Source organism: Lontra canadensis, unplaced genomic scaffold (genome assembly GCF_010015895.1).
Source record: "Lontra canadensis isolate GAN:19392208 unplaced genomic scaffold, GSC_riverotter_1.0 scaffold28, whole genome shotgun sequence".
NCBI classification, from domain to species: domain Eukaryota; kingdom Metazoa; phylum Chordata; class Mammalia; order Carnivora; family Mustelidae; genus Lontra; species Lontra canadensis.
The window spans coordinates 3866937-3881929 of NW_022631022.1; the positions used below are offsets into that span (position 1 = coordinate 3866937).

Below are 14993 nucleotides of genomic sequence, written 5' to 3' on the forward strand. Positions count from 1 at the left end.
TAAAAAAATTACTTATTAAAAAAAAATAGAGTATTGGGGCGCCTGGGTGGCTCAGTGGGTTAAAGCCTTTGCCTTTGGCTCATGTCATGATCCCAGGGTCCTGGGATCGAGCCCCACATCGGGCTCTCTGCTCACCAGGGAGCCTGCTTTCTCTTCTCTCTCTCTGCCTACCTCTCTGCCTACTTGTGATCTGTCTGTGAAATAAATAAATAAATAAAATCTTTAAAAAAAAAATAGAGTATAAATGATTCTGTAACCTCTGTCTTGTGATTGGGGATTCTGGCTCTTGAGAAGAAAATCTAAGGCCAATCTTAAGGATACATTGTCAGTATTTCTCCATAGGCTTCAAGCTGAATTTGATGAATTGATGCAAATCCTTAACACTTTTTTTTTTTTTAAGATTGATTTATTTTAGGGAGAGTGCACGCATGTGCATGTGAGCAGGGGAGGGTCAGATGGAGAGGAAGAGAGTACTCAGGAAGACTCCTTACTGAGTGCAGGACCTGACATGGTCTTGATCCAGCTCTCAGGACCCTGAGATCATGACCCCAGCCAAAATCAAGAATCAGAAGCCCAACTTGTCAGAGCCACCCAGGCACCCCGATCCCTAATGTCTTAATGGAAGTTAAATAAAATAATGGGAGTTATTAAAAATAACATACCATTAAATCTAAATAATAGTAAAGATGTACAAGTAATTTTTTATTATATACTAGATTTAGTTTATTTTACATTTTTGTACACAGATTGTGTATCAACATATTTTTAGTAAACTTTTAGTTGCCTTTTCTATTTGTAGGTAAAACTCTACTGGCACAAACTCTAGCTAAATGCCTTGATGTCCCTTTTGCTATCTGTGACTGTACAACTTTGACTCAGGCTGGATATGTAGGTGAAGATATTGAATCGGTGATTGCCAAACTGCTCCAAGATGCCAATTACAATGTAGAAAAAGCACAACAAGGTATGTTTTTCAGTATAGCCTGTCTATCTCCAGATGTAGTCTATTGGGGAAGCAGTCTAATATGAGGAAATACTATAATTCTTGTTTTTTGAGTCAAGGAGTAAAATTCTGTAATTGTATAATGATAGCTATGTTAAACATTTTCTAGCATACTAAGGGCCACAAAGTTTGCTTTGTCTTATTGTTGTTAAGGTGACTACCAGGGTGAAAACATGCCAAATTACTATTCCATTAGATCCTTAATGCTATTATTGTTTTTCCTATTCCGACTCCCCTATAGACTCCTAATCCTGGGGTGGGGTGGGAGACGGTGCCAGGACAAGCGAAAGAGGGTGCAGGATGAATCTAAACTTTTGCTGGTACCAGCACTGTATACATTTCATGCTTCCCCACTATACTTCTATCACAGCTTCCTAGAATGAAGAACCTGAAAACATTAGTGGGGTGGATAACTAACGTCAGAGAATTGGTTGTCATACCCAAGTGATATGCTATATAATGGATTATAAAACATCTACACAAAATTATGAATGGGAGAGCAGTGTATTTTTATGAAGTTAAGCTCTTGTATATGTTAAGGGTGAAGGATTGAATAACCTTTCTCTATAGCTACCTAGTCTTTTAAAACTGAGGTTATCTTTTGTGTATCTTTTTCATATTATAAATAGAATCCTCCTTAAATTATAGGAATTGTCTTTCTGGATGAAGTAGATAAGATTGGCAGTGTGCCAGGCATTCATCAGTTACGGGATGTAGGTGGAGAAGGCGTTCAGCAAGTAAGCAGTTGAATATTTTGTTCAAGCCCACTAAAAGGAAGGGAATACATCAACCTCCCAAATATTGTACGTTTGGTTTCACATTCAATTAGATTCTATTTTGTTTATTTCTCCCACCCCAAACTCCACATACCATTTTAAAGTGGTTCAGATCCCAAGAGAAAGCTGTTGGTTATTTTAAGTACCAAATTACGTTTCTTAGAAAGTAAAAATACTTGAAAAGATAGAAAAAATGGAATTTGACTTTTGTTGATTTTATTCTTTAGAGGTCCAGTTAAACATTTCTAGAAGACTCTTGAGAGTTGTGGTTCTAACTAGACATAAATGAAGTATGTACATGTATCTTATTCTTTTCACTTAGATAATAGGATAAAATAGATAAAATCGTGTTTCATTCTATGTAGAATGATAACTGAAGTCTTAATGATCAAGTGGCCAAGTTGACTTTTTATTGGTAACTAATTATGTTATAAAATACAGGATAAGGAGAATGGCTTTCATTATTTTGACTGAGACATAGAGAGGTCACACTCATAAAATGTGCTAGGTAATTTTTTTATAAAAGCATCTCAAAATATAGGTAGTCTAAAAGTTTAATTTTAATTCATATGGAAGACAGATCAACTATTTTAAAATTTTGAATGTTCCCACCCACCATGGTTGCGTACCATCTTACTTAGTCAATTCTGTCTTTAGGTCATAATTACGTCTTTGCCATCAAAAGCAACCTTTCACATTGACTATTTCTTGAGTGCATCAGGAGTCTATAACTATTCCAAAGAAATTTACAAATTATTAATATGATGGTGCATTAGATTTTCATGTTAGTTGTAGAAATGTGGGAGTTTTTGTTAATTATGCTCATTGACCATAACCACGTATTATTTTCCCCCTTTGAATCCCATTTTCTAAAGTAAAATAAATAATATACTTACACAATGATTCTAAGTCATTTGTTCTTTATTTAGGGGTTATTAAAACTACTAGAAGGCACGATAGTTAACGTTCCAGAAAAGAATTCCCGCAAGTTACGTGGAGAAACAGTACAAGTTGATACAACAAACATCCTGTTTGTGGCATCTGGTGCTTTCAATGGCTTAGACAGAATCATCAGCAGGAGGAAAAATGAAAAGGTGAGTTTTTCTGAAGGGTTATAGGGTAGTACACATTTGAAGTTATAGAGGATGGATAGTCAGTTTCCAGTTGTGGATTTTTAATTTAGGTTTTCTTAGAGCATACCAGAAATATATTCCTAGGTTGGTGGTGGTGGTTTTTTTGGTTTGTTTGTTTGTTTTTAAATTTCAGAATGGTGAATTGAAAGATTTCTAAAGATCATCTATTTAAAGGTCATCTTTAAAGTGTAACTTGATTATTCGGTTTTAGAGTTTATCTGAGGAGTTCTTTTATAATTTGAGGTAGCTGCATCACATCAGTAAAATTTCTGTTCAGGCCTTTTGCCCAATTCACTGGAGCCAAATAAAGAGCTTCTCTCCATTTCCTCCACCCAGGAGTTTTCTCAGAGATAACCTCTGACATTCACAAAATGAGGCAGCCAGTTTGGGTGTTAGGGGAAGGGTTGTGATCCCACTTAGTTTTATAGATGTTTTTAAACATTCTTGATTTGGGGGCACCTCGGTGTCCCTTGGGGGACCTTGGTTAAGGGTCTGCCTTTGCTTGGATCATGATCCCAGGGTCCTGGGATTGAGTCCCACATAGGGCTCCTTGCTCAGTGGGGAGCCTGTGTCTCCCTCTCCATCTGCCCCTCCTCTTGCTTGTGTTCTGTCTCTGTCTCAAATGCATAAATAAAAAAATCTTAAAAAAAAAAACAAAAGGGGCACCTGAGTGGCTCAGTGGGTTAAGCCTCTGGCTTCGGCTCAGGTCATGATCTCAGGGTCCTGGGATGGAGCCCTGTATTGGGCTCTCTGCTCAGTGGAGAGCCTGCTTCCCCCCACACCCCGCCTGCCTCTCTGCCTACTTGTGATCTCTGTCTGTCAAATAAATAAAATATTTTACAAAAACAAACAAAAAACCACATTCTTGATTTTAACTTAAATAGCCTTGATTTTAACTGGAACTTATTCTTCATATCTACAGGTACATGCCCAGTACCTATGTTGGTTTCAATAAAATATAATGTCAACATAGTGTCAAGATGCCCAAACACACCAGTATTTTCCATGTTTTGTGTTTTACATAATAGCTAGCCACAAATGATTTCTTTTAAGTATATTCTATATTCTATCTAAATAAATTTGTCATAGATCAACTCTGCTATATTGTTTGCTTTAAGTCTCCTTGGCTTTGCACCCACTTGTTTAAACAGCAGTTTATTAGCAATAAAAAAATGATACTGCTAATGGAATGGTTGCTGTGGTAGTTCCTCTGGATACCCGAGGTGAGAAAACACTCTTGTATAAATACTGACTGAGCCACAAAATGCTGCTGTTCCTTAGTGTACCAGGCCTTATTCAGCATGGATAAGGTTAGATTTTAATTTTTCATATTAGTTAATTTATGTCATTATTACTTTTGAAATTTCACATGAATTAGCCTAACAAATTAGAAAGAAGAAATTATTTCTTTGTATGTGAGAGAGCGGGGGAGGGAGATAACTTCATATTCAAAATTCTGGGGGCGCCTGGCTGCCTCCTTGAGAGAGCATGCAACTTTCGATCTTGGGATTGAGAGTTTGAGCTCCATGTTGAGTGTAGAGTTTACTTAAAAATCTGTAACCGGAGGCAAGGATCATGTTCTGATACCTAATTAAAATTAGTGCTTCCAAAAAGAATTTGAAGCTAGGAACATGTAGGAAAAAAAAAAGTTAAAAGTAATGTTAAAAAAGAGATCAGAAACATGTAGAAGGCAGGTTTAGGTCATTTGAACTTCTTCTTCTTCTTCTTTTTTTTTTTTTTTAAAGATTTTATTTATTTATTTGACAGACAGAGATCACAAGTAGGCAGAGAGGCAGGCAGAGAGAGAGAGGTGGAAGCAGGCTCCCCGCTGAGCAGAGAGCCCGATGCGGGGCTCGATCCCAGGACCGTGGGATCATGACCTGAGCTGAAGGCAGAGGCTTTTACCCACCGAGCCACCCAGGCGCCCCTCATTTGAACTTCTTAATGAAAAGTAGGGAGAAATCATGGGCTCTAGTTATTACTACCTGAAAGGGGAAGCATATGAGGTTGGTCTTCAGGAAATACAGATTTAAAAAGAATTTATCATATAGATCTTTATGGAAAAGACACAGAGGTAAGAGAGTCTTCAACAGTGATTTTATAGGGAATTAAATACGTGCATGTGACTGTTGTTTTTATCAGCCCTTGTTGGAAGCCAGGGGTACAATATTAAATAATGCACTTATGTTCCAACCCTACCAGGCTGCTTGCACTCTTAACTTTTATTCCTCTTGCCTTTGCTCATGCCCTCCCCTACTTCAATACAGTTAGCAAATCTGTGTTCATCTTTTAAAATTTGGTGAAGCTTTCTTGATCACTTCCTGCCCCCCCCCCCCAGTATGTGCCTCTTTCCCTCTTGTCTACTGCTATAATTTCCTGGATGGTTGTCCTTCATTGCACCTGTGATACTTTAATTCCTTCATGGGTTCTCACTCTAAATAAGCCCCATTAGGGTAATGGCTGTCTTTAGGTTTGTATTCCCAGTGTTTTATAATAAGGCTTTGTAAATGTTTATATTATATAAAATAAATATATTTTTAAATTATATATGCTTATACATAATAAAAGCTTACTAATGTTTAAATTATTGAATGGAAAGTATTTTTCTTTCTGATATACTATTCATGTATCCAGCTTAGAGCATCAAAGGAATGCATTTTTGACTTAGGCAGTTTTCTCACATATCATGAGCTGCTTTTTTCAACAAAAGCTGTATGACATATTAAAATTAAACTTTCTGGGATGCCTGGGTGGCTCAGTTGGTTGTACGACTGCCTTCGGCTCAGGTCATGATCCTGGAGCCCTGGGATCGAGTCCCGCATCGGGCTCCCAGCTCCACGGGGAATCTGCTTCTCCCTCTGACCTTCTCTTCGCTCATGCTCTCTCTCACTGCCTCTCTCTCAATAAATAAATAAAAATCTTTAAAAAAAATTAAATTAAATTAAATTAAACTTTCTGACAATTGCCTAGAGTATAGTTCTTTTATATGAACCAAAGTAGGATCCATATACCTTAGATACCCAGCCTTTTTTTTTTTTTTTTTTTTTTTTTAAAAAATGGGTATGTGTGTGGTTTGGGGTGTGTTTTGTTGTTGTTGTTTGTGTGTGTGTGTGTGTGTGTGTGTTTTAAAGTAGTCTTTACATCCAGTGTAGGGCTTGATCTCACAATCCTGAGATCAAAAGTTGCATGCTCCACCAGCTGACCCAGTCAGGATCCCCAATACCCAGACGTTTGCAGCAAAGTTAGCCTTCTTTTTAAAAATGTCATTCTTATATTTTTTTATAAAATCAGAATTATTCTAACATAGGTTGGTGTGTGGAACCTCAAATCATGATTTTAATAGAATGCTTAGCGGTGACTTAAGACACTTAAGCATAATTTTCTTATAAGGGTGCTTGTTCCATAGGCACTAGTACTATTTACAGTGTTACAAAATTAATTTTGGTTACAAAATAATTACTGTCTCCATTTTAACAGTTCTTACACATTTTAGAAACCACACTAGTCCAGAGGTCTCAGAAAAACCCTACAGCATCATCATCTGAGTTCTAAGGGACCGCCCTTCGTAGTTTTTACCTATTTTTACTTGAATTCATTCTTTGAGAATTGGTTATTAAATGGTGGTTTAGTTCTCAGTTCTAAAGGCAGATAGGTCTGAATTCAAATCCTAACCTTACCACTTATAGCAAAAGAGAACTTGGTCAAGGTACTTAACCTTTCTAAGCTTATTTTCTTCATTTGTAAAATACGAATGATATTAGGACTTTCATATAGTGCAAAGGTCACATGAGGCATATATGCAAAGTACTTAATACAGTGCAACTTCTTTCTGCTATTTTTAATATCTGTCTTTTCTTGGTAGTATCTTGGATTTGGAACACCTTCTAATCTGGGAAAAGGCAGAAGGGCTGCAGCTGCTGCAGACCTTGCCAACCGAAGTGGAGAATCAAATACTCACCAAGACATCGAAGAAAAAGATCGATTATTACGTCACGTAGAAGCCAGAGATCTCATTGAATTTGGCATGATTCCTGAGTTTGTGGGACGGTTGCCTGTGGTAGTTCCTTTGCATAGTCTCGATGAGAAAACACTTGTACAAATACTAACTGAGCCACGTAATGCTGTTATTCCTCAGTACCAGGCCTTATTCAGCATGGATAAGGTTAGATTTTTATTTTTCATACTCAATTTGTGGGGTTTTGTTATTGGAACTCTGCATAAATTAAAAAGCAAAAGCAATCCTGCTTATCTGGAATACCAGCCTATTTCTCACTAAATATGGATCTAGAAATGAGGGAAAGCAGATTGTGTTATATTAGACATTTAAGAGTTGGTTTTGTTTTTTTCCTAATTAAAATCATCATTAGGATATATGGAGAGGGAGATTATGCCAGCAGCCTACTCTCAACCCCTTAAGTCAGACACATAGGATTCTCCTTTCAGCCTTAAAATGTTAAATGCTTTTGTTGCAGCATACTGTGTATACTTTTATATACTTCTGTCTTAAGTTCTCTCACCTTCCTCATCTACTTCTCTGCAGCCAGACATCCAGTCCCACAAGCCCAGACGTCCAATCATACAGCATATGTTTTGGGTTTTATGAACTTTGTGTCTTTAAATAATTAGTTTCCTTCTCTTCATTCTGCTACCACTACCTCAAGCTCCTTTATCATTCTTTACCTTGACCCATGCTTTTGGCTCCTAAAAAGTCTCCCTGTCTCAAGTCTGTTTCTGAGCACCACCACCAAAATACCATTATCTTCCATTTTACTTCCAGAATGGATCATTTTTATATTGTTGAACATAATGCCCAGGAAATAGATTTTAAGTTCTTAATAAATATCTAATGAAAGAATAAACACAAAGCTAGTTATTTTACTCCTCTCCTTAAATCCTTCATTGGTCCCCTTGCTTTTTTTAATGCCCCCACATTGGTGCTGCTCCCTTAGCACCACTGTGCATACACTGCTGTAAATGCTATTTTGCTAATTCGTCACTACCCAGTAGACTTAAGTTCCTTGAGGGCAAAGATGGTAATTCCTCATTTCATCTCTAGTATACAGGTAGGGGCCCAATAAATGTTGAATAAAGTCTTGGAAAGTCCATGTTAATCTAGAAAACCTCTTCAAGGACTAATGAGAAACTTGTGATTCAAAATACTATTACTTCTCTTAGGCTAATTGACAGAAACAAGTGCTTGAAGGCAAGGCTGTAAAGCACCATGAGAGATAATTACCTTGCTTAAATTTTACACTTTCTGGAAGTAGAAATTCGTAACCATAATTTGCTTCATACCAAGGTCTTGTGAAGTGTGGTGTTCCAAAGTATGTTAATCTTTTTTTTAGTATGTTTATAAAGTATCAGTAATTTGAACTCTTGTTTTGAAATTTGTGGTCATTTAGAGAGATTTGTCTAAAGCTTTGCTCTTTAGGATGAGTGGGTTACTAATACTCTTCAAAATGAGTGATGAGTGTTTTCTAGGAAGTAAGTAATGGTCAAAAAATGGGGGACAGAGTCAATCAAGATGTAAAGATTCTGATCCTGTGGTTCTAATTATTAGTGAATCAGTATACTTAATCTGCTTGAACTTCCTTATCTGTAAAGTTAGGGCGTTAGTCCCTTTTTGTTCTACAAAGGCTAGAAATGATGATAGGTAATAACAATTAATAGATCAAATGTTATATGGTTATATTAGGAAAATATAAGTATTATCTAAGTTCTCATTTCTTTTTATGTATTTGTAGTGTGAACTTAATGTTACTGAGGATGCTTTGAAAGCTATAGCCAGATTGGCACTAGAACGAAAAACAGGTGCACGAGGTCTTCGGTCCATAATGGTAAGTTGGCATTACTAGATTATTTTCTTGCTCTTGGTTTTATAAATATTAAGTCTCCATGTTACTTTGGAAATATATCCATGGAAGTGGCCTGGAATTGTTTCTTGTGATCATTATTATTATTATTTTGTCCCCATAGATTATATTTTTCTTTATTACAAAAAAGGATCTGTAAAGTATTTGCAACAGGGGAACTTGGGTGGCTCAGTCAGTTAAGCATCTGACTCTGGATTTTGGCTCAGGTCATGATCTCAGGTTGCCTGCTTAAGATTTTCTCTTTCCCTCTCCCTCCCTGCCTCCTCTCTCTCTCCTCCAAGAAATAAATAAGCGAGCATTTGCAACAAAGGACATAATAGCATTAAAGAAATAGAGAAAATCAGGGTTCTGGGAAGAAGAATTTGAAAATTTTATTCGGGCCTTTTGACTAACCTCCCTAGACCACTTCCTCAGACCCATTGAAATTCTCATTCCTATCTGTTTGTTTGAAATTAAATTGCAGATACCATGATATTTTTTTGCCCTTAAATTCTTCACAGTGATGTGAATTCATTATTCTTTCTTTCTCCTCTCTTCCTTTCTTTCTTTCTTTCAAGAGTGTGAGCGGGGGGCGGGGGCAGAGGGAGAGAGAATCTTAAGCAGGCCCCACACCCCAGTGTGGAGCCCGATGCAGCACTCAAATCTCATGACCAAGATCATGATCTGGGCTGAAATCAAGAGTTGGACACTTTAACTGAGCCACCCAGGCACCTTGTGAACTCCGTTTTTTGTTCTGTTAAAATTCTAAAGGCCCAGCCTATTTTCAGCCATCACCTACTCTATTTATAGTGTTCTCTCCCCTGCTTTCCAGGTCTGGCTGTACAGTGAATTACTATTTTCCTACGTGCGCCCAAAGCAAGCATATGTTCCTATTCTCTTTTAAGGATTTCATTGCTAATTATTAACTTCTCTCATCATAATAGGACTTTTTGATTGGAGCTACACATTTACCACAGACAGTTTGAGATTGTACTCTCTAATGAATTCCTGGACTTCAGGTGTTACTGATTAAAGACAGATTTAAAAGCATGCAAACTACAAGAATAGGTCATATAGTTAACATATTTATTTCCTTTTTATTTTTCAAGATTTATTTATTTATTTGACACAGAGACAGTGAGAGAGGGAACACAAGCAGGGGGAGTGGGAGAGGGAGAAGCAGGCTTCCCACTGAGGAGGAAGTCTGTTGCAGGGCTCAATCCTAGTACCCTGAGATCATGACCTGAGCCAAAAGCAGACGTTTAATGACTGAGCCACCCAGGCGCCCCATAGTTAACATTTTAAAAGAAATTTTTATGTACTCCAGTATTTTCTTTAAGATCTGCAGCTCTGGTGAAACAAACGCTTATTTGAAGTCATAGTTCAAAATTGAAGAGTTTGGTAGAGATGGTTTAGGATTAAATCATTTTCAAAGTAAGGATTACCATTTGACCTCTGTGTAATAAAATATGCCAAGAATTCTGAGCAACACCGGAATCCAGAGGTACAGTCTTACTATATGTGCATGGTGGCCTAAGTAGACAGAGCTATAGATAAATAGCTTTCCCTTACAGAATGAATTCTCTCTGAATTTAGTTAGCAGCTGCTTTAATATGAAGAGTATGAAAGCTTTTTATATTGATTTTTTTTCAACATTCAGTTCCTGGTATACAGAATTAGGGACTCAGTAATATTTGTTAAATTAATTAATTTGATTGGTGGCATATAGAGCATAAGTATTATAGAGCATAAAATAAAAATCTAACACTTTTCCATATAATTCATTACTTCTTACCTCTTTAGGAAAAGCTGTTACTAGAACCAATGTTTGAAGTTCCTAATTCTGATATTGTATGTGTGGAAGTTAACAAAGAAGTAGTAGAAGGGAAAAAGGAACCAGGATATATCCGGTAAAGTGTTTTGTCAAGCTTGAACAAATCTAAAACTTAAGATCAGCTCCTTATGGTTTATTGGTCTGTCACAAAAATTTCATGAGCATCCTTATATTCATAAAGGTGCCATAATCTCATAAGTTTTCTGTGGAAAAGATGTTCTAATTTTGGTTTATAAAATAATAATATTTTGTGAGTCTTTGAAAATTTCTCTAAAATTAGCCTTCCCCTAAGGAGGAAGTATCAAAAGAGATAGAAAAGTCATCCAAATGAGATTTAAATGAACTTTGCTGCTAACTCTGTCATTTATGAATAACTGGTTTCAGATCTTTCACGAAATTTTCTCTTGGTATTATCATGTTGGTTGACAGATTGACCCATCTTTCACTGCTTCATCTGTTTATCCCAGGGGTCAGCAGAGTTGCTTGTAAAGGGCTAGATGAGTACTTGAGGGCCACACAGTCTGTATTGCAGCAGTTCACCACTGCCCTCAGGGCACAATAGCAGCCACAGATAATTATCAGTGAATGAGCATGTCAGTGCTCCGTTAAATCTTTATTTAATAAACCAAGTGATGGGCTTTATTTGGCCTGCAGGCTGTCGTTTACTGACCCCTGATCTTTTCAATGAATATTATACACCACTTGATATTAATGTTACATATCAGAAATTAAATTTGTTTTAACTGAGTCACAAGGTGTGTTATTTTGTTTGCTTATCCTTTGAGATAACTTAGGAGGTAGTTGATTCAGAGACATAATCTTCTATTGGTTGATGACAATATATTAAAAATTTTATTCTGATCATAATTTTGGCTAACTTGAGTCAAGCCAGATTTGCTCAGAAGCTGTTGACTTCTTTACTACAGATATATGCTAAATGTCAAGGATTTGAGTTGAAATAATAGGTTCAACCTTTTTCGTGGAAAAATGGATTTTTAAAGACTTTGCAGTTGAAGCCTTGTCAATTTATTTCCGTAATAAATTTGTTAAGGAAAATATTGGGAAAATTACAGCTCTTAGTTTTGCAGTTCTCAGTATTTCCTGTATTTCACTACTAAGAAATCTGAATGTTAAAAGTGCTCTTAATATTTTCCTTTTTTGTGTGTTTTTTCTAGCTAGGTGGATTAATTTATTATTTTGAGTCTAGAAAACATGTTTACCCCTAATTTTTATTTAAATAAAAAAAAAACCTAATGGCTTTTTATGATAGGGCTCCAACGAAAGAATCCTCTGAAGAAGAATATGACTCTGGAGTTGAAGAAGAAGGATGGCCTCGCCAGGCAGATGCAGCAAATAGCTAAACTGTCAGACTTCTGTCTTGTATATAAAACTTTTCCTTCTTTTGTTTATGATCGTAAATGTCTCTACAGTCTGACATTAAAAGCATTGGATCTATCTTGGATATCATACATGGTCAGAAGCCTTTAGGATGTAAAAATCAGATCATGTATATTACGTAACATCACATTGATTTATACAGAGGACATTATGTGGACTTTAATGATACAGTGTTCAGAGATAAAATGTACATTATTTTGGTTCAGTTTTTTAAAAATATGCTTTAACAAAATTCTTAGGAGTTCCTTTAAGCAATGCAGGTGTTGCAATAACTGGATTTTACAATAATGTTACTCTACAAATGGGAAAATAAATTCTTTAAAATTGAAGATTGGGATACCATTTTTTAGTTTAACCTTTTTTTACCCATATCTGTTGCCTGAAAATATTGGAATTTTATTCATTTTAAAAATTGCAATAAATAGTCTCCAAGTAGTTAAAAATTTCATGGAAAAGTACTCTGAAAAACCATATTTTGCTGATTTATTTATCTGTGTTCTTAGTCTTATCTGCTAATGCATGATACCAGTTTCCCAGTTGGTACTATAGAAGAGGCCATTCCGTTTCTGACTTGTCTGATTTATTTTCCATCTTTGATCCATTTTAGTATCATGAGCTTGGCAGATGGAATTGAACTCTGCCTTAAATCTTCAGGAAAAGACCATTTAATTCTGAAAGTAGTATGCATCGTCAGTCATAATAACAGCCATGTGCTGTCCTAATACTGTGCACTTATGTAAAGTGCTCAGCTAGTTTTGTTTTGTTTTTTGGTGTTGTGTATCTAATTCCTTGGTTTGATAGAACATTAAAGAAAATCTATGCTTCTCTATCAGCAGAAATGACTGTGTTCACACTAAAATATAAGTTAACCTCCATTATAGAACAAAACTAAACAGGGAAAATTTGGAGGGGCTTAATAATGAAAGTTATTTCATTTGATTCTATAAATACCAAAATATTTGGGTACCTTTTAAGCTTAATGATGATACAAGTTTCCGTACTGTGTGTTCAGTTAAAATTCATTTGAAATTGTTTAAATCAGAGTACATTTAAATATTTGTTTTCATTATTTGGTTTATAGATTCTTGAGTTTTCCTTTTGCCCCTTTTTTCTTAGGAAAAGAACTAAGCTTTTCGCAGATTCTAAATCCTATTGATGAAGAATTGGGCTTTCTATGTTGTAATAACAGATGTGAGCTATCTATGGCTGGTAGGACCAGAAATGCATTTTTGCAGAGTGTTTAAGCCTGGTTGCTATAAAATGGAACAGAAACAGATATCCTTCTTAGTCTCTCTTAATGGTTAAAGTTCTTCTCAGGAAGTCTTTCATATTATAACTGTTTATTATCTTTCTCTTTATAGCATCATTGTTTTCCTTTTTGTAGAGTGAAAATTGGAAGTAGCTACTAAATATATTAAGGGTAATCCTCCAGAAATGGACTGGGAGACATTTTAGTCACAACAGCTTACATTTGGTTTTTGAAGTTGTTAACAAAGCATAATTGATGTTTTTAAATCAAACAAACTGAGTATAACTACAATTTGTATCTTGAAACTTATGTTTTGGCATTTGAATAAAACAGAAGTACTAAATGAAAGCCCGTGTGGTGGTATATCCGTAGCAGTACTATTTTTAAAAGGACACAGTTATCATGAGCTGCTTTATTCTAGTGATTGGTTAATCCTTGGCACTTTCATATCTCTCTAATAAATGCTCCTATTTATATATTCCACAAAGTTCTGTTATTAAAGTTTATGTTAAACATTTATTGAAAACCTCCACTTAAATGTCCTGCGTGGGCCCCACACTAGATTAGACCGAGTTTTTCAAGAAGATTACTAATCTACTAGGGGAAGTAAACACAAACATCTGTGCATCATAATTATGGAAATGAGGTAGGTACCAGGTGTGGTGACACAAAAGGTGGTGGGCCAGATGGATCTGAAAGATCAAGGAGGAATTTTCCAGAAAGAAATAACGAAAATTAAATCAAAATCTTGACAAATGTGAAACAACTACGGAGCTTTAGGAGTTGGAAAATCCTAAGCTTATTTTTCACATGTCTTTTTGGGTATACCATAAGTCCCAGTAGGGTGAAAACTATTCTGAGGGCGCCTTGGTGGCTCAGACGTTAAATGTCTGCTCTCTGCTGGGGTCATGGTCCCTGGGTTCTGGGATCAAGTCCTGCATTGGGCTCCCTGCTTGGTGGAAGCCTTCTCCCTCTCCCACTCGCCCTGCTTGTGGTCCTTCTCTCTGTGTGTCTCTCTGTGTCAAGTGAATAAATAAAAATCTTTAAAAATAATTTATTATGGGGCGCCTGGGTGGCTCAGTGGGTTAAGCCTCTGCCTTTGGCTCAGGTCATGATCCCAGGGTCCTGGGATCAAGCCACATCGGGCTCTCTGGCAGGGAGCCTGCTTCCTCCTCTCTCTCCGCCTGCCTCTCTGCCTAGTTGTAATCTCTGTCTGTCAAATAAGTAAAATCTTTAAAAAAAAAATTATTAAAACAAAACCAAAAAACCCCCTGTATATTCTGTTAACTATAATCAGCACTTACCATACATAATGTCTCCTATATTGGGTGCTCCATACATTTTAAAACAATAGAATATCTTATATGCCATATTAAGTTGTAATTTTAGGAAGAAAATAGTGGGGCATTATTAAAAGGGTATTAACCAGGAGAGTTGCACATCATTAGATGTGTATTTTAGATTGTTGGGAAGGGAAGGCTCTGAGGAAAATGGAGGGAAACATGACTAGCGGCCTCATGGTCCCTCTCTTACCTCATAATTTTCCTCCTGTTTTTCAGATCAGTTCTCATCATGCAACAAAACTCCTTTCAATTCACATCCACTCCACGGTAAACTAAAAGTTGGTTTTCCTATTTCTAGTTCCCTTCCAGACTTCGATTCTGGGCCAGGTGAGAAGCTATTAGAAGGTTTTGCACAGAGAAATGACATAATCTGACTTAAGTTTTAAAAGACCACTCAGGTTGCAC

General features: G+C 36.3%; 1 protein-coding gene across 3 annotated transcripts in view; it reads left to right on the forward strand.

Moving 5' to 3' along the window:
• CLPX (caseinolytic mitochondrial matrix peptidase chaperone subunit X) overlaps positions 1-13593 on the forward strand; it is a 43124-nt gene extending 29531 nt beyond the window's left edge. For all 3 annotated transcript variants that reach the window (XM_032864701.1, XM_032864702.1, XM_032864703.1), the window contains 7 exons: positions 800-964; positions 1652-1740; positions 2709-2873; positions 6775-7074; positions 8657-8749; positions 10568-10674; positions 11869-13593. In XM_032864701.1, coding sequence (XP_032720592.1) covers positions 800-964; positions 1652-1740; positions 2709-2873; positions 6775-7074; positions 8657-8749; positions 10568-10674; positions 11869-11959 — 1010 coding nt within the window. In that variant the 3' untranslated portion in view covers positions 11960-13593. The remainder of the gene's footprint in view (positions 1-799; positions 965-1651; positions 1741-2708; positions 2874-6774; positions 7075-8656; positions 8750-10567; positions 10675-11868) is intronic.
• Positions 13594-14993: the final 1400 nt, after the last annotated feature.